This window comes from Typopeltis vanoorti, chromosome 4 (assembly GCF_054136105.1).
Source record: "Typopeltis vanoorti isolate ZY-2024b chromosome 4, IOZ_Tvanoo_1.0, whole genome shotgun sequence".
Classification (NCBI taxonomy): domain Eukaryota; kingdom Metazoa; phylum Arthropoda; class Arachnida; order Uropygi; family Thelyphonidae; genus Typopeltis; species Typopeltis vanoorti.
This window is the reverse complement of record NC_143552.1, coordinates 53,196,518-53,218,468: the sequence shown is the minus strand read 5'-3', so window position 1 is coordinate 53,218,468 and position 21,951 is coordinate 53,196,518. Positions and strand designations below refer to the sequence as shown.

The 21,951-nt window shown below is 36.3% G+C and overlaps 1 protein-coding gene across 9 annotated transcripts in view; it reads left to right on the top strand.

Annotated features, from left to right (window-relative positions):
• Idua (alpha-L-iduronidase) overlaps positions 1 to 21,951 on the top strand; it is a 288,729-nt gene that overhangs the window by 1,063 nt on the left and 265,715 nt on the right. For 8 of the 9 annotated variants that reach the window (XR_016548188.1, XR_016548187.1, XM_090391167.1 and 5 more), the window contains exon 2: positions 17,094 to 17,227. Coding sequence is in view for 6 of the 9 variants with exons in the window: in XM_090391167.1 (XP_090247293.1) it covers positions 17,094 to 17,227 (134 nt within the window). In the remaining 3 variants the exon portion in view is untranslated. Of the gene's footprint in view, positions 1 to 17,093; positions 17,228 to 21,951 lie in introns of those variants that run through there. The other variant, XM_090391170.1, reaches the window with a different exon arrangement.

Sequence of the window (21,951 nt, the reverse complement as noted above, 5' to 3'; positions counted from 1 at the left end):
AAAATCTGCTAACTAGTATATGCATTCATCAGACTTTCCATGAATAATGCTCAGTAGTATACTGTCTTGCAGTATACATCATACAAAAATATATCTCATGATTTCAAGTTACTTTTTTATTATATATTTTTCAAACTTATTATGCTTGACAAGCAATTATATTCTTGTCTTTATCTTAAATTTACCCAAGCATGAGAAAACTAAAATTTACACACAAAGTATCTTCACAACTAGGCTGTTTGTATATAGATGCATTGGCTCTAATAGCCAATAATGTATGGGAAGGGTAACTAACCCAGACCAATTTTGACTTTTTTTGAGGTCTCATCAGGGTGAGCTAATTTCGTGGACATACTGAGAGCTAAGATAAGAAAGTGTGCTATGTGTTATGGTATACCAGCCAATTGGATATAAAGTCATCTGCCCTATTTATAATTAGCCTACTTCACAAGCTTCCAGCTTTAACTGTGCTTGAATCAAGGCTAAAGACAAGATATAATTCATATTCAAGTATAATCTGCTTCCTTTAAAAACTTGCTACAATAGGTATTTTTCATTGTAGAGGTTTGCTTTTTTCCCCCATTCATTGTGCAGTATTTATGTTGATAGTCTTGCCTGGATTAAAAAAAAAAATATATAAAAAAATCAGAGTGTTTCTATACTGTCCCAAACAGTTGTTGAGAAAGTTGTTAGAAGTTTTCCATCTGAGAATAGCTGTGAACTTTTCAGTATTCGATTTATACTTCCATTCTTGAGTTGGTGCTTATTTTGGGCTTGTAGTGGTGGTGAATTCAAGGCTAATTAGTAATCACAACACTCCTAAAGCTAGGAACCGTTTGCAGTGGATTGTTTGCCAAAGAATCTGCAGCTGAAACATTTCATCTCCTCCCCTCTCTCTTTCTCTTTATCTTGTAAATATTGATCGTACCTGTTTGTGCACCTTGGATAACCAACCTAAGCCTTGAGGAAAGTTCTTTGTCATTCTTAACAAATTCATTTATCTACCTCTGATTTTCATCACTTGTGATACCAAGCAGTTAGCCTGATACAGACTGATCCTCTAAAATATTTTCTACTATTTTTATTTTGCTAATCTATCTTCTGACATCACTGATGTTATTTCCTGTACCATACACATTAAATAGTTTTTGATAAATTTCCATGGGCTTTTCTTCTCATGATTTGATTAGGAACTCACTAATATCCATTGATATATGCACATCATTAAAACGGGTAATTGTAATTACCTGCAACTACAAAACAAAGATCACTGGTATTTATTAAATAAATTCAGTTTTGAAAATTCAGGATAAATTGAGGTCATTTGAGTATATTTTAAATTTTATAAGTTAACGGAAATTCCTTTCTAGCCTATTCTTGTCTTAACAATATTGTTGAATGTTTGAGGAATGATATGCAGTTGACACCAAGTTAGGAGGAACAATCGGGAATGATTTTGATATAGTATTCCTTCAGAATGACTTAGACTAGTATTGGTTCAGGAGATTGACTGCCAGTTCAGTATTCCAAGTGTGAGGTTTACATTTTGGACTGAAAAGATTGCAGATCAGATGTTTTATGTTGGTGATACTATACTATATGTTCTCTTGACTGATATGTCTATATGCAGGATGAAAAACCTGAGTTTCTGGGAGGAAAACCCTGCCACCTCCAGATGAGATCAGTTAGCTCCCATTTTCTTCCATTTGTCGTTATGGAAGATATATATATATATATATATATATATATGTGAAAAGTTTTTTACCTTGGGGATAATATTTTCTTCCATTTGTGCTATGGAAGATATATATATATATATATATATAATACATTTTTTAACTTAGGGATATTGTATATTAGGATAACCAAGTTATTTTATAAACTTGGTTATTTTAACTCCTAATCCAGGAGTTAAAATAACCAAGTTTATAAAATAACTTGGTTATCCTAATATATATATATATATATATATATATATATATATATATGTACATATGTGTGTGTGTGTGTGTGTGAAAAGTTTTTTTACCTTGGGGATAATATATATTAAGGGTACCAAGTAATTTTATAAACTTGGTTTTTTTACTCCTTCTCCCAAGTAAGCAAAACAGTTAAGTTTGCACCTGAACATAGCTCAAGTCTAAAGGTAGTGAAACACCAGGGCAACTTGTTGTAAAGGTGGATAAAGTTCTGATCACTATTCTTAGTATTTCCCATAATGTAAAACACATCTCACTAAGAGATGTATATTACATTATGGGTGTGTGTGTGGGGGGGGTCACTACTCAGACTGGTTTGAACCTTTTTTTGAGGTCTCCTCAGTGAGTAGCTAGACCCTGAAATACCAAGGTTTTTAGTAATACAGAGCCTTATCAACTTTACCTATATAAGTTGCTTTTACTTTGAATAAGAAACTCTGGATTGAGATAAAGATGTGAAAAGTTTTGTACCTTGGGGATAATATATATTAAGAATGCCAAGTAATTTTATAAACTTACCTTTTTTACTCCTTTTCCCAAGTAAGCAAAACAGTTAAGTTTACGCCTGAACATAGTTCAAGTCTAAAGGTAGTGCAATGCCAGGGCAACTCGTTGTAAATGTGGGTAAAGTTCTGATCACTATTCTTAGTATTTCCCATAATGTAAAACACATCTCACTAAGAGATGTATACTGTTATACATTATGGGTGTGTGTGTGTGTGGGGGAATCACTACCCAGACTAGTTCCAATCTTTTTTTGAGGTCTCCTCAGTGAGTAGCTAGACCCTGAAATACCAAGGTTTTTAGTAATACAGAGCCTTACCAACTTTACCTATATAAGTTGCTACAAGGTGCTTTTACTTTGAATAAGAAACTCTGGATGAGATAAAGATGTGAAAAGTTTTTTACCTTGGGGATAATATATATTATAAATATATCCTATGGAGGAGATATGTATAATTTGTATAATTCAAATACTTTGTGTGTCACTTAATGAAGAGGTTGGTGAAGACTAAGATTCAGAATTGGGTTGATAATAGCAGCATTCTCTGTGTTTGCCAGGGTAGGATGGTTATGTTTTATCAGCCTGCTTATGTCTTACAACAAAGTGAATTCATCACTTTGTTGATGAATTCACTGGATAAGAGAGATGTACATAGAGTGGTATACTGCTACTACTGATTTTCCAGCATCCTTCAGTACAGACAGAATATGAGAGTATCACTTGAAATTCTTGTAACCACCTGACTAGTTCACTGGGCTGTCACAGATTGTGTTGCATGCAGCACACACAGACACTCACATAATCAATTACATCTGCACTTGGTGGTGATCCCTTGATATTGAGTGCTTCTTAACTCATTTTGTTACGTTTAACTCTAGCTAGGGCTTCTAAGAAAGATCTGTTTCAGAGTAATGGTGGTGGTCATGGTGGCAAGCATAAGCACAAGCCTATCTGCACTTATATTCTATTATTTATACAGTGTATTTTATTTAATCACTTACTTCACATTTCATATTTCATATTTAATAGCAGTCCAATATTTTAGAGATATGGGAGAGGTATAATTAGCAGTTCAGAGGTGTAATGATGAATTTTTATTATGTGATCTCTGTTGATCTGACAGGGCTCTGGAACCAAGGGTACTGGAAAATTGGTGGTGTATCTATACCTGGATTTTTTCAAAGGCCTTGTTTATAAGAATTATTCTTTCTAACTGATTCTCAATGATAGAATGCCACTCAACAGCTGGTAACTAAATGGAAACAGATGGGATCAGATAAGAGGCTAGTGAGTTGGATAGGTGATTGGCTGTCATGTATGAGAGGTGTATTGAGGAGTGGTATTCCAAAAGAGGAAGGTCACTGGTAGAGTTCTTCAGTTCTGTTTTGTGACCATTATTGTTAAACTTGTATATTAATGATATTAAGACAGGCTTAACTGGAGAAATGCAGCTGCTTGCCAATGATAGAAAGTTGAGAATTATGACAAGTAGAGAAGGTGTTGTGCCTTTGCAGGAGGATCTCAATAGACTACGTGAGGGAACAAGTGAGTGGAGCAATCAGTTTAATATTGCAAAGTATAAGGTCTTGAATTTGGTAGGCAAGGTTGTGATGCAGAGTATATAATTAATATAGTCTATGGGATATGAGATATGAGGAAATCTTGACAGAATGCAACTTGCAGAGCCTTATGAATAGAGGAAAGAGAGGAGATATGCTTGAGACATATTCAATGGGTAGGGGTTGTTACTAGTTTAATGCAGAGGAGATTTTTCATAGGGATAGAGGGAGACAGGGGTACATCAAGAGGCCATCTCTATAAGAAGGGCATGAGAATGGAGTGAGGAGCAGGTTCTTTGCATAGAGAGTGGCCTGAAAAAGTGGTGAGTGCAGAAAGTGTGAGACATGGTTATGATTTTTTTGCAGGTGTGTGTGTGTGTGGACCTCCCACAGTGAGTCTTTTTACTTCACGAAGATTTAATGTTAATACTACTACTAATAATAATATGGTTACTGGTCAGTAATTTGCATATTCTTCTTGAATGCAGCCTTGTTTATGGGAAAATTATTCTTCTCAATTTCCAGTCATTATAATTTTTCCAGACCTTATGATTTAGTTGAATAACTGTAATAAATAATTACAGTGGCCACACGAAGGAAGACTTGGTTTCGAGTCTAGTCGGCGACTAGAGGAAATTTTTCTAAGCCTTTTTTTGACCAGTTCCCGAGTTAGTCAATCTCTGGCATTTAAAACATAACCATCCTACCCTGGCAAACACAGAGAATGCTGCTATTATCAACCCAAAACGGGTTTTTCCTCCCCGAAACTCGGGTTTTTCATCCCGTAAACTCAAGAAAATCGACCGTAGAACCCACATTATTTCAGACATTAAATATATTGTGTTAGGGTTAGGGACCACGAGATGGCGGCACATTTGAGCCGTCTCTCTTCACTATGTACCGCTTAATTAGTGATAGCCTTGGGCCATCTATCTCTGATTGGTACCAGTGGAGATTGAACTGCCCACTCAGTCTCCAAAAGTTAGATAGGGCTAAATGGCCTCGCCTACTCCCGGTATACAGGAATAAAAAGGCGTTAGTTGATTTTTTTTTTTTTTATATTTGTGGTAGTAAAAAAGAGATGGAGCATTATAAAATTTGTCATAAATGCATGTTATGCATCCTTTCAGATGGAAGTTATAAATCAGAATAATAACTGTGGATATGATATAAAATGTGCCATATGTATTTTAATAATTGAGGAAATGAACTGTTGTCTTCTTGTTTTTATTATTTAAAACATGATAATTTAAAGACAAAAAAAAGCAAGATTTTTCTCAAAAAAAAAAAAAATCCACAGGATTGTGAATTTATTTTTATATAAACATTCTTTCATTTCCCTTCTGGTTTTTCACACAATTTTGTTCTTAATTTTATGAAATGCATAATTCTTATTCATCAAGAATAAGGAATGAGGTAAATGTTAGAATTTATCAAATTCCTAACATTTACCCTCAAGAGGTGTACAAGATATGATAGTACAACATGAAAAATTTACATAATTACTAACTGCTTATCTACAATTTTCCTCCAAATCAATCTGTTACCTATCCAAGCTCCAACATTATCAGATCTTATGTTTCTATATTCTAAAGCACTTTTTACCATATCAATCCACCTATATCTTGGTCTTCCTCTGGGTCTTTTTCCTGCCAACCACTTTTTTTGCTAATCTTTCCTGTTCTGTTTAAGTGACCATACCACCTCTCTGCTAATATATTCATGGATGTTGACAATGTCTTTCCTATTATCCTTGTTTTTAATATGATATGGTGCCATCTGTTCATAAAAAAAAATTATTATTATTATCAGACACCTCCAGGGAGTCCTAAGACTCATCAAGGGACGGCACCTACTCTACAACTCTCCGTCTCCACTACTCAACCTCATCCACAAGCCACCTCATCTACACCAACGCCATCTACTGTTCACTATCACCACTATTATTTTCACAGACAATCACAAACATCCATGCCCATGGCGGGATTCCAACCCGCACCCTTTTGGCTGGAGAGTGGATATGCTAACCACTTGGCCAACCAGACCCCGAATCTTTCACAGGACTCTCATATCTGCGGTTTCTAGTCTTTGGTCAACTGTTTTACTTCACCCAGCTCTCAGATCCGTAAGTTAAAATTGGTTTGAACACTATTGTACACAGTTAATTTAGTGTTTTGACTAATTTCTCTCTTATTCCATATAAATTTATTCAGTTGACTTCCTACCATACCAGCTTTGTTGATTCTATTGTCTATTTCTTTATTTAATTTACCATCTAGCTGGCCGAGTGGTTAGCGTATCCACTCTCCAGCCAAAGGGCTGCGGGTTCGAATCCTGCCGTGGGCATGGATGATTGTGATTGTCTGTAAAAGTACTAGTGGTGTTAGATGATGAAGGTTGGTGGAGTAGTAGAGTAGATGCCCTCCCTCGATGAGTCCTTGGACTCCCTGGAGGTGTGATGTAATAATAATAATAATAATAATCTTCACTAAAAATCGTGCCTAAGTAACTGAAATAGAAGGTCTGTGGAATGAACCTTATGAGAATAGGTTGAAGATTTGTGGGATGCAGAGATTGGACGATAGGCGAAGGAGAGGTGATATGATCGAGACATTCAAATTACTGAAGGGTTTATATAAGATTGATCCAGAAGATATTTTTGAAAATTTGACTGGTGGTGGGAGGACTAGGGGCCATGCATGGAAGCTGGGCAAGAGCATGGTTGACAAAGGAGTTAGAGCTAGATTTTTTATTTGGAGAGTGGTGAATGAGTGGAATAAGCTTCCAGAGTCTGTTGTGGGTGCTACGACCATGAATGAGTTCAAGGCAAGGTATGATAGATACTGTGTGAATGTTGAATAGTTGTTCTTGACATGATGTTAGGGCCTCCCTCGATGAGTCTGTCGACTCCTTGGAGTTGCCCGGAACAATAATAACAATGTTTTACTTGTTCTATAGGTTCTCCATTCACAATACAGTTGATATTTTCAATGCTTCTGCCTATTTTCATTGTCTTTGTCTTATTATTGCTGACCTTCATGCCATATTTGGCTAAGCTGCTCAAACTGCATACAACACACAGGCTCATCCTAATAGGAGACATTAACATAAATACTCTTGACCATGCTTCTTCAACTACTAACACATATCTTGATATACTAAGTCAGTACAACATAAACCCTACCATTAACTCCCCAACAAGAGAAGAAATACTCAATAACTCACTAACACAATCATGCATTGATCATATCAACATACGGGCTCCCATCCATACATATACATCATCAGTAATTAACGTAAAAATTGCTGATCACTACTTTGTCTCAACTTCGTTTTATTACATTTCCTACCCCCTTCCCACCACCACAAAAGTCGACAAAACTCGATCGTACTAAAGAGCATTTTCGATAACCAAGTAAAAAATACAGACTGGAATTCCCTACTTAAAATAAACAATCCAGTAACATTATACGAGAATTTTCAACTAAAGTTCACAGAAATATACAAAAAAGCAACAAAACCTATACAAACGAGGTGACAAACAGACAACAATCCATGGATAAATGAAGACATACTAAATATTATTACTATAAAAGAAAATCTATGGAAAAAACTTAAAAAGTTACCCAGTAACACACATTTACAAACCTTATACAAAAACACAAGAAATAAACTAACAACAAAAATTCGTACGGCAAAAAGACGCTACTACTTCCAAAATTCATGGAATATAACGACAACATGAAGCAAACATGGGCTACACTTAACGAATTAGTAACTCGAAAAAAGAAAACTTCAGCACAAGACTTTATTGCAAAAAGCTTCGGTCAGGACAAAAACCAACAGGAACTAGCAGACTCATTCAACCATGCTTTCACAAACAACATCACAGAACTCAAAAAAGACAATGTACCAACGATGAACAAAAAACTACCGACACAAAGTCAACAACAACAAACGATGTATTTTCCACCCATAACAAAACAGGAACTGAAAGAAGCAATCCTACAACTAAAATCAAAGACCACTCCAGGAATAGACAAAATAAGACTCACAGACCTTATAACACACTTTGAACAAATAAATCCAATGCTTTTGAAAATCGTGAACATAATATTCAACACAAGCATTATTCCACAACAACTAAAAACCGCAGTAATTACGCCAATATACAAACACGGCAAAAGAAACGATACTCAGAACTACAGACCAATAGCTACACTACCAGTCATCTCAAAAATTCTAGAAAAAATAACCCACACCAGACTACAGAACTATTTACAGAAGTACAACATCATCTCACAAAACCAACATGGCTTTCAGTAAACAAAAAGCACCATTACTTTATTAGAAGACATCGCTGACACAATAAACAAAGCTCTCGACAAAAACAAGTACGCCGTTCTTATACTGCTGGACCTAACCAAAGCATTTGACACACTTGAACATGACATACTACTCACCAAACTATACTCACTAGGTATAAGAGGAACACTGCATACATGGTTCAAGAACTACCTCTCAAACAGAACACAGGTAACAAAAATAGGTACATGTCACAGTCGGAGTATACAAGTAAAACACGGTGTACCTCAAGGTGCCATATTATCACCCACTCTATTCAACATATGCATTAACGATGTTCTTAACATACCCATAAGAAGTCAAATATTTCAATATGCAGATGACACTGCACTACTAGCAATCCATACAGACATTAATGCAGCTCTCTGCAAAGCACACAACAAGACCTAAACGAAATCATAACATACTTCCACCAAAACGCAATTCTAATCAACGGCACCAAAACACAGATGTTGATAATACACAACCCAAGAATCATACGCCCTGCATCACTATCGATACACTGTCACACATACCGCTGCATTAAGAACAAAAATACCTGCCAATTCCGAAATCAAACCTGTAACACATGCAAAATACCTCGGTCTCTATATAGATTCCCACCTTAAATGGACAAAACATATAGAATACCTACACACCAAACTCCAGATCATCGCAGCAAAACTCTTCCAAGTTAAAGACATTATTCCACCCAACATAAAAAAACTCCTGTATCACGGTATCTGCGAATCCCTGCTCAGATACGGAATAACAGTCTATACAAATACATCAAACAGCCACCTAACAAAATTGGAAACACTACACAGGAAAATCATGTCAACAGTGATCTGGACACCTTACACGCAACAACCAAAATCCAACAAGCACATGGCGATACACAGAATTCTGAGCATTAAAAACCTGAAACACTACATGACATTAACAAGGAATTACTTCAACATCACCTATCGAAACAACAGAGACACAATATTTAAATTAAGGGGATGTTAAATCCCACATAGTTTTAAAACCGAATAAGAAACTCAAAGATTGGAATCAGAGAGTTTCTTGCCGAATATAGTAAACTATAAAGTATCGGCGACCACTGGCATGAGCAAATGCAAGTGACCCTAGCATGTAGTGCAATACCGGAGGTCTCGCAGCAAAGTCGGTAAATTCTGATCGCTATTCTTAGGTATTTTCCATAATGTAAAAACACATTTCCTAGGAAATGTATGCTGTTATTACATTATGGTCGGGAGGTCACTACCCAGACCGGTTTCAGCCTTTTTTGAGGCTTCATCAGTGAGTTACTAGACCTAATACCGAAGTGTATAGCGAAAAGAACTTATGTACTCTGCGATGCGAGTTTCCAAACAGGTGCAACCATTAAGTTACTTAAGTTACTTACATTGCCGAAATAAAGCTTATTAGCTCTTTATACTTAAGTAACAGAGACACATATCGTACAACACGACCTACAACAACTCTCTACATCCCCACACCCTTCAACAACTCATACGGTTCTTTTGTGAGATCACATCAGATACCCACACAACTCAACAACCTACCAAGAAAGTTAAAACACGTAAATAACTACAGAACATTAAAAAACGAACTCTGGAAAATATACCAACAAAGTTAAGAAACCATTAACACTATTATACACATCACAAATCACTAGCATCCAATGCCTACATCCCATACATAAATAGTAGCAACAACACAAATAGTGAAGGCTAAATCCCACTCTCTTCATAAAAGCTAACCCAAGCTTCGAAGTAGGTGGGATTGACTTGCCTCACTCATCTACAAGTAATCCTTATAAGCAAATGCAGAAATTTGTATGTATAATCACTCTTTCTCAAACTTTAAAAAAAATAAAAAAATAAATAAAAATAAAAAATAAATAAAAAAATAAAAAATTATACAAAAAATTCTGTTTAATCTTTATTGTTAATATTAGAAGAACATGTGTTGTAAATACATAATATAAAGGCAAAAAAGTATTATTGGTCTGAACTCTGTAAAATTATAAAGTGCAATGTCACACAAGATGTTTATTGTATGTATAAATATATTAAATATTTTTAGCAATTAAAAAAAAATATTTATTACAACAGTTATTCAATTTAGTCAGAATCTTGCAGACTAGTAGTGGATTTATTTAAAAGTATGACATCATCCCCATATAGCAAAGAGCTGACATTAATATCTCCAATTTTGATATCAGATTTAATACCACTTTCCTTCATAATGTAATCCATATAAATAATGAATAACAAAGGGGATAACATACTCCTTGTCTGACACCAGATTTAACATTAAACCATCTTCGTATATTTCCTTCAATTCTAACTGCTGACTTACAACTCAAATAAAGACTAAGTATTGCTTGATATAATACCCCATTGACACCATATAACTGTAGCGTTTTGAATAGCTTCTCTCTTGGCACCTTGTCATATGCTTTTTCCAGATCTATAAAACTTAAATACAGATCTTTGTTATATTCCCATGATTTCTCAACTATTTGTCGTAAAGTGAAAATCTGATCCTGACAGTCTCTATTTGGCCTGAATCCAGCTTGCTCTTCACCAAGCTTCTGTTCCACAATCCTTTTCAACCATTTCTCAAGTGTATACTGGCATAATTCTTACCAGGAACATTCAGTAGAGAAATACCTCTGTAATTCTCACATTCTGTTTTATTTCCCTTTTTATATTCAAATGGAATTTGTCCCTCTGTCCAGGCCATCTGAACTATGCAGTACAGCCACTGTAAGACTTTTGTACCTCTGTACTTGAGTATTTCTGGTTGAATATCATCTACTCCAGCTGCCTTTCCATTTCTGCATTTCAGACTTTTGATAGCTTTTTCTACTTTCTACAGGTATGGATATCTATTCCTGATTGCATGTCTGGTCAGTGTTTATCACTGTGCTGTCATCACTGCTAGTTTCATTTAGCAATTTTTCATAGTAATTACTCAATACTTCAAGGATATCTTTTTCTCCAGTTTTCATATCGCCTCTATCATCTCTAATTCCTTTTACAGCACTCTTTCCTCCATTTCTGAGCTTCTTCAACAACCTCCAGAACATCTCGCCACCTTCTTGATATTTATTTTCTATGTTCTTTCCAAAGTTTTCCCATGACTTTTGTTTAGCTAGTTTTACACAGTATTTAGCTTTATTACATTTGTCTCGGTATTCTCTAAGAGCACAAGCTGACTTATTTGCCAGGAACTTTTGATATGCTTACTTCTTTTCCTTCACTGCCTGTTTAACTTTCCATGTCCACCAAGGAATTCTGATTTTTCTATCCTTGCAGTCAACCTCACCACATGCCTCTCTGACTGAATCAATCAGTGTTTTCTTTAGAGCTTGCCACTGAATCTCCAAGATTTGATACCTGTTCTCAAACTCTTTCATTTTTTGTTGAATGATGTTTGTATATTTCAGTCTACAGTCACATCTGAGAGCTGCTCAACATTTATTCGCTTTAAAACTTTCTTACATGTTCTTCTTTTCAATATGAAATTCAGTTTTATTTTACTCAAGACTAGATGGTGATCACTTCCAATTTCAAATTCTCTGTACACTAGTGTCCTGCACCAGAGAGAAAACATCACTGTCAACAATAACATAGTCAATGAGAATTTTGTGCACATTTTCATGTGCACAAATTCTCTCCATGGGAATTTGTGCTTTCTTATTCTTATTTATTCTTATATTATTATTTCTTATTATATTAATTCTTATTCTTATATTATTAATTCTTATTCTTATATTATTAATTCTTATTCTTATAATTCTTATTTGATCATTAAATCAGTGTTCCCAATAGGGGGCATATGCCCCACAGGTGGATAATTTGAATATTTTAGGGGTGCAATTAGAAATGATGTTGCATTCGTCACCTTCACCAAGATAGTCAGAAAAAACAAAACACCATTGTCACCAATGAATTGTCGATGTTGCAACCCTGAATTTCTGAGAAAAAAAGCTGATAACACTAGTACAGCAGTCATCATAAATACAGTATCAGGAAGAACTCTCAAAAAAGCAAAATGATGAGTCTATTAGAACTTTATTCAACATAAAAGGAACAATGGCATGGCTTTCTGACGAGACAGAAACGAAATACTGAAATTCAACTAGTTTTGCAAAAAATTACTGTTTCCCTTCCTGTTGTCATATTTAGTTAAATGTGGCTTTAGTGCTGTAAATGACTTATTACTGAAAACAAGATATCATCTGGTTATCACAAACCATGGAGATTTGAGATTGAAATTGACTAAATTATTACCTCAAATAAAAACTCTTTGCAGCAGATCAAGCTCAAGAATCACATTAACTTGCATTTTATTTTCCCGAGTTCAGTTCAATTTATGTTTTATAATATAGAAAGTGTAATATAAAATTTATATTCATAGAGGGAGGGCATCAAAATCTTTAAGGCGTTGAGGTGGGGCATGATCCAAAAAATGTTGGGAAACACTGCATTAAATTAAAATAAACAAATTTTAGAAAATAAAGAAACACCTGATATATATATTTTATCTAGTTAGTGATATGTGAAAAAAAAAACATTTTTTAAATCAGTGAATAGCTTTGGCATAATGAATTATTCAAATACGCTATTTAACAAAAGTTGATTTTTAAGCATGTGTAATAACAATAATAATAATTGTTGTTATTATTATTGTTCCGGGCAACTCCGAGGAGTCGACACACTCATCGAGGGAGGCCCTAACATCATGTCAAGAACAACTATTCAACATTCACACAGTATCTATCATACCTTGCCTTGAACTCATTCATGGTCGTAGCACCCACAACAGACTCTGGAAGCTTATTCCACTCATTCACTATTCTCCAAGTAAAAAACCTAGCTCTAACACCCTTGTCAACCACGCTCTTGCCCAGCTTCCATTCATGGCCCCTAGTCCTCCCACCACCAGTCATATTTTCAAAAATATCTTCTGGATCAATCTTATAGAAACCCTTCAGTAATTTGAATGTCTCGATCATATCACCTCTCCTTCACCTATCGACCAATTTCTGCAACCCACAAATCTTCAACCTATTCTCATAAGGTTCATTCCACAGACCTGCTATCATCTTGGTCACTCGTCTCTGGATCCTCTCCACTTCTTCCCCGTCACGAAGAAACCCTGGTGCCCATAACTGGGCACAGTAGTCCAGATGAGGTCTTATCAAGGCTTGATACAGAGGAGCAACAACTTGTTTGTCTCTGCATGTTAAAAGTATTTTTCAGAAGTCAAGTGATTTGGTGAGCTGTTTTAGTCACTTTTGCAATGTTCCCCCTAAACTTCAATTCCCTATCCACCAACACTCCTAAATCCCTGGCCTCATCAATCTCCTGGAGTACAGTTCCACCAATGCGATATACTGCTGCTATTCTTTTCACCCCAAAGTGCATAACCTTACACTTTGGCACATTAACTCGACATCCATTTTTCCTAGCCCAGTTCTCCAAACTATCCAAATCATCCTGTAAAATTTTGACATCCTGTGCACTCATAATTGCTCTATCCAAATTTGCATCATCAGCAAACAAGTGAACACTTCCTCTCAAATCCTTTCCTATATCATTGATGAACACATTGAAAAGCAGTGGTCCAAGAACAGAGCCCTGTGGCACTCCACTAGTCACAAGCCGTCTTTTAGATTCCACTCCTGAATAAACCACTCTCTGGTATCTCTCCTTCAACCACCCTCCTATCCATCTCACCAACCCTATATCTATCCCCATCTGCTCCAGTTTACTGATTAGGGTTCTATGTGGTATCCTATCAAAAGCCTTGGCAAGGTCCAGTAGTATTACTGTAAACCCATTACCCCTATCCAGTTCAGCTGTCACTGTGTTATAAAACGTGAGCAAGTTACTGAGGCATTATCTACCCTTCACAAAACCATGTTGTCCCCCATACAATATCCCATTTTCATCTATCCAATCCTGTATTCTTTTCTTGACTAATTTCTCTAAGACCTTGACAATGATTCCTGATATGCTAATTGGTCGGTAATTTACAACAGCAGTCTTGGAACCACCTTTGTGCAGTGGAACTATTTTCCCCTCTTTCCACCCCCTCCGGACTAACCCAGACCCGAGACTCAAATTAAACAAACTGGTCAAGGGTACTGACAATTCTTTAGCTGCTTCTCGTACAACATGAGCTGGTATACCATCCAATCCCACAGATGTATTGACATTGAGGTTAGCAATAGACTACTCACCTCCACTTCATTCACCACAATTCCCATATAATCTACTGGTACATTCGTTTCTGCAATGTCACCACCTGGATGATATATTCTTGCAAAGTGCTCACTCAGTAACTCAACTATATCAACTGATTCAGTTACCTCCCTGTCATCGGCATTCTTTAAAATCATTCTGCCATGTACATTTTTCCTTTTACTTGCTACATATCTAAAAACTGTTTAGGATTCTCTTTAGCCTGCATGGCCAATGTTCTTTCGTAATCCTTTTTTGCTTTTCTTACCATACTTGTTACCCTTCTGGCCTGCGCTTTATACCGTTTGTGTGCCTGCCGGTCACCTTTCTCCTTAAATTCCCTCCATAGTTGTTTCTTTTTTTGAAGCTCAAGCTTAATGGTGTTATTCATCCATTTAACCCCTAGTTGATTTATTATTCGGACTCTAGGTATACAGTCAGCCATTGCTTCATGCAAGCACTTCTTAACTACCTCCCATGCACTATCGACTTCTAGTCCTTGCAGTTGTACATGCCATGGCACTGAACCAATCAAACTCCTAAGCTTGTCATACTTTCCAGCCCGATAATTCCACATGTACCCTGTCTTAATTGAAAATTCTACACCTTTAGCCACCTCCCAAGTCAAGACCCTATGATCACTCTCACCGATTGGTGGCAATGTGGTCATATTTGTTACAGCCAAATCCTCAGATGTAATTACTAGGTCAAGCACTCTCTGATCCCTAGTATTTTCCATTACATGCTGTCGCAGATAGTTATCCCTTAATAACCGCATAAAATCCAATTCCTTCCTCCCGTGTGTCCTCTCCTCATTCCCATCAATGCAACCATAGTTGAAATCTCCCATAATAATCACCCTCCTTCCACTCATTTCTTCTGTTTGCTTGTGCATACTGTCACTACCATCTTTTCCATCACCTGGTCTATAGCAGCACCCAATTGTATATTTAGTTCTGCTAGCCACAATCTCACACCAAATGGCCTCAAATGTGCTCTTTTCTCTATCCTGCAATTCAACTTCTATTCTCCTTGGCTGCAGCTCATCAGCTATCATCACCAATACGCCTCCCCCCATTTTATTCTCCCTGTCATTCCTGAACACACTATACCCATCACATTCAATCCCACTAGCTATATCATCTACAGTCAGCCATGTTTCACTAATACCAATAACCTGTGGTCTGGAAGTGCCAACCATGGCCAAAAACCCTTCTTGTTCTTAATACTCCTAGCATTAGTGTACATGAATTTAAGACCCCCATTAGCCCCAACCCTACCTTGATGCCTTATATTAACTATCCTACTCTGATTTACTCCTTATTTGCTCGGGCATATTATATTCATTCTTACATTCAACTGCCTCCCTGAGGACTGTATATCTACTCCCCCCCCCTTAATAAATCTAGTTTCCCTGAATTTGCACATTCAGCAACACTTTCTCAAGTCTTCTTACACCGTAACCATTCAAATGCAAGTCATCTCCATCTTATATAGATCCTTTCGCCCATCGAACTCACTCCACACGTCCACAAATTCCACACCACTCATCATACATAACCCACGCATAAAGTCATTCGCAATTATGGCCCTCCTTTTAAACATTTCACTGTCATAATATTATTATTATTATTACGTGACACCTCCAGGGAGTCCAAGGACTCATCGTGGGAGGGCACACTACTCTACTTCACTAAATACACCTCATTCTTTCCACTACTACTTAATTATCCAACTATGACACTACTACCATCAACACCATCTATTTTCCCATCATCACCAACAACAGCATTTTTTGTCTGTAAATTGCATGTATTCTGAAGGCTGATTTGTCTGTACACAGGATGAAAAACCCGAGTTTCCAGGAGAAAAAACCCTGCTGCCACCGTATGAGATCGGCTAAACTCGCCTTCAACTGAAAAAACCCATATAAAGATTCCCCTCGTCACAATGAGAATTGAATCCAGGTCTTTTCTAATTGAAGGACACAATTTCTGCTGTTCTTTCAATTGTGCTATGGTGACTATATTTTACTTTATACATATGTTTCATATTTCATTTTTTTTATTTGTTTGCGTAGAAAGTGAAAATTATGAAAATTAGTCAGATGACTAACCATTTCTGTAACAATTAGAATGGGTAGCCTCATAGTACTCTGAGAAAAAGCTGCACAGATAGAAGAACAGTGTTTCTTAATTTTTAGATATTAAATGTTCATTTCTCCTTCTGTTACAACTAGAAATATAAAATTTTTTAAATTTTTTGAATCTTGGGTTTACTGACAGTTTTAGCATCTGATTATTTCTAGCTACTGACCCATATCAAAAGGTTAAATATCATTTAGCTCACAGTATATTCTCTTTGTATATTAATAATTTCATTAATGCCTTATTTATCCTTCCTGAAAGCGAAAGAATTAATAATTTTATTTTATTTTCAGAATAGCAAAATGAAAATAGATGATCCACATCAGTCTAGAGGATGCTATAGGAGAATGTGTCCATCTTATAAGGTCTACATAAATATTAGTCAGTATAATACTGTTCCTCATATTTGGAAAAGCACTGGTTTGTGGTATGTTGTTGTCTACAATTTTTAATTTAGTTATTGCTGTTATGAATATATAGCATACAATTTGAAGTAATTATTGAAATGTATGTAGAAAGAAGATTTTTACATTTGAAATGCACAAGATTTCAGATTTACTAAAATGTAAATCCACTTTATATATAAACTGCCTCCTTAATTTTTATTCCAGAGGAAAAAATTATTAGTTAAGTTTTATTACCTGACACACCTTTAGCTTTTCAGTGTGTAACTAATTATATATTGGGTTTTATCCTTTATTCAAGTGTTAGCAAACAATGTTTGTACCTGAAATACTTTTAGGACTGGGGAACTCGTGGTAAAGATGGTATAAGTTTTCATCACTTGCCTTAATATCTCCCATAATGCAAAGCACATCTCCTTGCAGACATGTATAATGCTATGCATTAAGGGAAGGGCCACTGCCCAGACCAGTTTCGACCTTTATTGAGGCGCGGTTTAAATAAAGACCTCTCTAAAAATTAGGCGGTCTCCCAGACCACTCCCTACGAGTGACCAAAGGACAGCCTAACTTGGCGGTGGCTCCACTCAGTGACAGGCTTACCCCACCACCAAACAGAGCCATAATTTCAACAATGGCCCCACTCAGAGATAGGCAAAAACCTACCCCCAAGCAGAGCCTCTCGCATCTCAGGGAAAGCAACCACTTCTGCACAAAAGCACATCAGTGGGATCAATGGGAGTCAGAGGTGGTGATAATGGAAATAGTGGTGGAAATAATGGAGAAGTCATATTTACCTATATGAGTTGCAAAAGCAACTCATATAGAATAGCATAGCATAGCCAAGTGAAAAAACTTCCATAGACTTATTTTTAGTATGTAATTATTGTGACTGGAGGAATCTTTATTTGGACTTTTTCAATCGAAGGTGAGTTAGTCGATCTCATATGGAGGTAGTAAGGTTTTTTCTCCCAGGAACTCGGGTTTTTCATCTCACATACAGACAAATCGGCCCTTCAGAACACACGCAATTTACAGACAAAAAATACTTGTTGTGGTGGGCGGTAGATGGCGTTGATGGAGATGATTGGTAGTAGAAGTTTGGTGTAGTGGTGGAGACAGTTGTAGTAGGTGTCCTCCCACAATGAGTCTTCGGACTCCTTGGAAGTGTCATGAATAATAATAATAATGTATTTGAAAACTAAATTAATGTGTGTGACAAGAAATTATATTCTTGTCACACATGTGTATTGTTTCAAGCACAGACAAAAGTTTATGCTTGAAATATCTTCATGGGTAGACGACTTGTGTGTACAGGCAATTTACTTAATATTGTGTTACTTCATTATTGCATAATGTAAATCATAATCCCTTTTGAGTGTGTATAATTATGGGAAGTCATCAGCAAGGCTGCTCTTACCTTTATTGAATGGCAGAAGTCATGTTTCCTTATAGTACAAGTAGTAAAATATCCAGAGGATTAGCTTCCGCTAATAATTTCAATAAAAGTTGAAACCATATTAGTAGTGTTGAAAGATTTTTCACTTGGCTATACTATAAATTACAGATGTCAAGAAATTATATTCTTGGTATCATCCTTTATCCAAGTGGACGTAAAGAAGTAACTTCACAACTGGGCTACTTGTATCTAGAAGCTGATGACTCCCTAATCATAATGCATAGCATTATACATGCGCTTGCATGTGTGCATGCGCGCGTGCACACACACACACACACACACACACACACACACACACACACACACACACACACACACACACACACACACACACAGATTATGAGAGGAAATTAGCTGAGAAGCAAAAGGAAACCACTGAGTTTTTTTTTTTCTTAATGTGGCAAGAAGGAAGAATAACTTAATGAGTGCTAATGGTGGAGAAGTGACAGTAACAGATAAATAGTTGAGTTATTGATTAATTACTTTTGCAAGTCTTTACCATCCAGGGAGATGTTGTAATTCCAGATATGACAGGGACTGATGTGAGGATTGCAGTAGATGATTTGGAATTAATTCTGTTTGCATTAAGATTCTGTTAGTGCAGAATCTTAATGCAAAGAAGGCCATGATATTATTCATTTCAGACAAATTATGGAAACTACAATCATGTTAGAAATAATTACTTTATTTTCCTGTCATTTTGATCCTCAAAACTGAGTTTAATGTGTTAAACAGAGAAATTAGGACTAAAGAGATTACTTTAGCTGAAGTAACTAGAACAGGATTATGTATGGGTGAGTCTTTGGTGAATGATGCAGTAATAAATAGTATGGGAGTGATTGGGAGTCAACAAATTAAAACCACAAGTGGCCTAGAAGAAACGAGATGTTGTGAGAGTGGGGGGGGGTAAGTAATAGAGCGTTGAGTAATGAAACTGGGAGAGTCATGCTGAATAGCATAGAAAATGAGTCCATGAGTGACGCTTGTGTGGACTTGAATGAAGTTAAGAGTGGTAAGATATATGGTGATTCTATGATTAAAGGTATGGAGAGTGGTATGCATGAGGAGTGCTTGGCTGGTGGGACAATAGAAAGAGTGGTTTTAGCAATAAAGAGAGGGCATGAAGCAGACAAGATGATAGTTATGGTGGGTACAAATGCCCTAAGTGGTGGTATAAATCGGGTAGGAAAAGATTTAAGAACATTGTTAGATATTGTGAAGAGGAAAAGTGTCAATGGGAGGAGAGTGTGTGTGCTGCCTCGTTTTGACAATTACGAGTTAAGTAGACAAGCGATGATAATGAATGAATATGATTGCAAGAATGTGCAAAAAAAGAGGTCTGGAATTTGTTGATGTTTGGAGTGTGTTTGAAGGAAAAAGACAGTTGTATGCTAGAGATGGACTGCATTTGAACATGGAAGGACATAAGCGATTGAAGAAGTTACTGTTTTCTGAACAAGTTGAAGTAACTGGGCAGGTTAACTAATATTGAGAAGATTGAGTGTAAGAGAGAGAAACTTTAGCACTGATTGTATATTTATTGATCCTTATACGCAGAATAAATTGCAGAAGAGAGGGGATAAAAATTGGCATGGGACTACTGAAATTAGTGACTTATATATCAGTTCTAAAGCAGGTATAAGATCTAGAGGGAATCTGCAATTTTTGTATACCAATGCAAGAAGCATTCGAAATAAGAGAGAAGAATTTTTGGCATTAGTCAGTGCAATCTCACCAAAAGTTGTAGGCATTATTGAAACTTGGCTGTCAGCAGAAGATGTGGTCACTGGAATTGAATGTGATGGGTACAGTATTTTCAGGGAGGATAGAGAAGATTGAACAGGGGGAGGAGTACTGTTGATGATAGCTGATGTGTTGCAGCCAAAGAAAGTAGTATATCAAGATGATAGACATGTGAATGAGAGTTCATTTGAGGTGGTCTGGTGCAAAATAGTGACCAATGCAACCAAATATACAGTTGGATGCTGCTATAGGCCAGGGAGTACAGGGGGAGATATTGAATTCATGCATCAGCAAATTAGTGCAATGAGTGCAGGGTTAGTGATTATTATGGGGGATTTTAATTATGGTGATATCAGTTGGAAGGAGGAAATATCACGTAGCAAAAAGGAAATGGCGTTCATACATCTTCTACGAGATAATTACATGAAACAGCACATAACTGAAGGGACACGTGGTGTGAGAGTGTTGGACCTGGTTATTGGTTCAGAGGTTATATGCATAAGTAAGGTGTCCTCGTTACCTCCAATTGGTGAAAGCTATCATGTGGTATTGACTTGGGAGGTTACAAAATCTGTGGATTTTTCTGTTAAGTAGGGGTATCATCATCATTAGTGTTCTGTCTCTTGACTGGTCCAATGGTATAACTCAGCAGATTCTCTTCTCCCCAATTTCCTCTGTCTCTTGCTTCCTCCTTCATTTCCTGATATCTTCTTGTTCCCATTATATCATCAAGCATCGTTAGTCATCTTCTTCCTCTTGGTCACTTTCCTTCAATTTTCCCTTCTATCATTCTTTTCAGTAGGCTGTCTCCTCTTAATACATGTCCTATCCAGTTATGCTTTCTTCTTCTTATGGTCTTTAGTAAATTCCTTTCTTCTTCAACTCTTTGTAATACTTCTTCATTGGTGATTTTTTCAGTCCACTTTATTTTCTCCATTCTTCTCCATAACCACATTTCAAATGCCTCCAACATTTTAGCTTCTTTCTTCCTAATTGTCCATGTTTCTGACCCATATAGGGTCACACTCCAAATATAGCACTTAATAAGCCTTTTCTTTAGACTTTTATTCATTTTATTAATAAACAAATTTTTCTTGCTGTAAAAGGCATATTTTCCTTTGTTAATTCTTTCTTTTATTTCCATGTCACATATTCCATTTTCTTGTATTATACTACCAAGGTATTTGTATTGTCTCACCTGCTCTACACTTTCTCCATTCATCATCACCTTGATACTTCCTGGTTTCCTGGAGACTCTCATCACTTTTGTTTTCTTTGCGTTACTTTTCATACCATATGTCTTGCATATATTTTCAAATTTTTGCATTAGGTGCTGTAGTTCATCTTCGGTATAGCTAATATTGCTTGATCATCTGCAAATCTAATATTTTGTATTGTTCTTCCTCCAATAGTGATTCCTCTTTCATCTTCATCAAATGCTTCTTTTATCATTTATTCTGCAAATATATTGAAGAGTGTCAGTGACAGGCAGCATCCCTGGCTTACACCTCTGCCAATCACATTTTTTAGTTTTTCCTACTTTTGTCT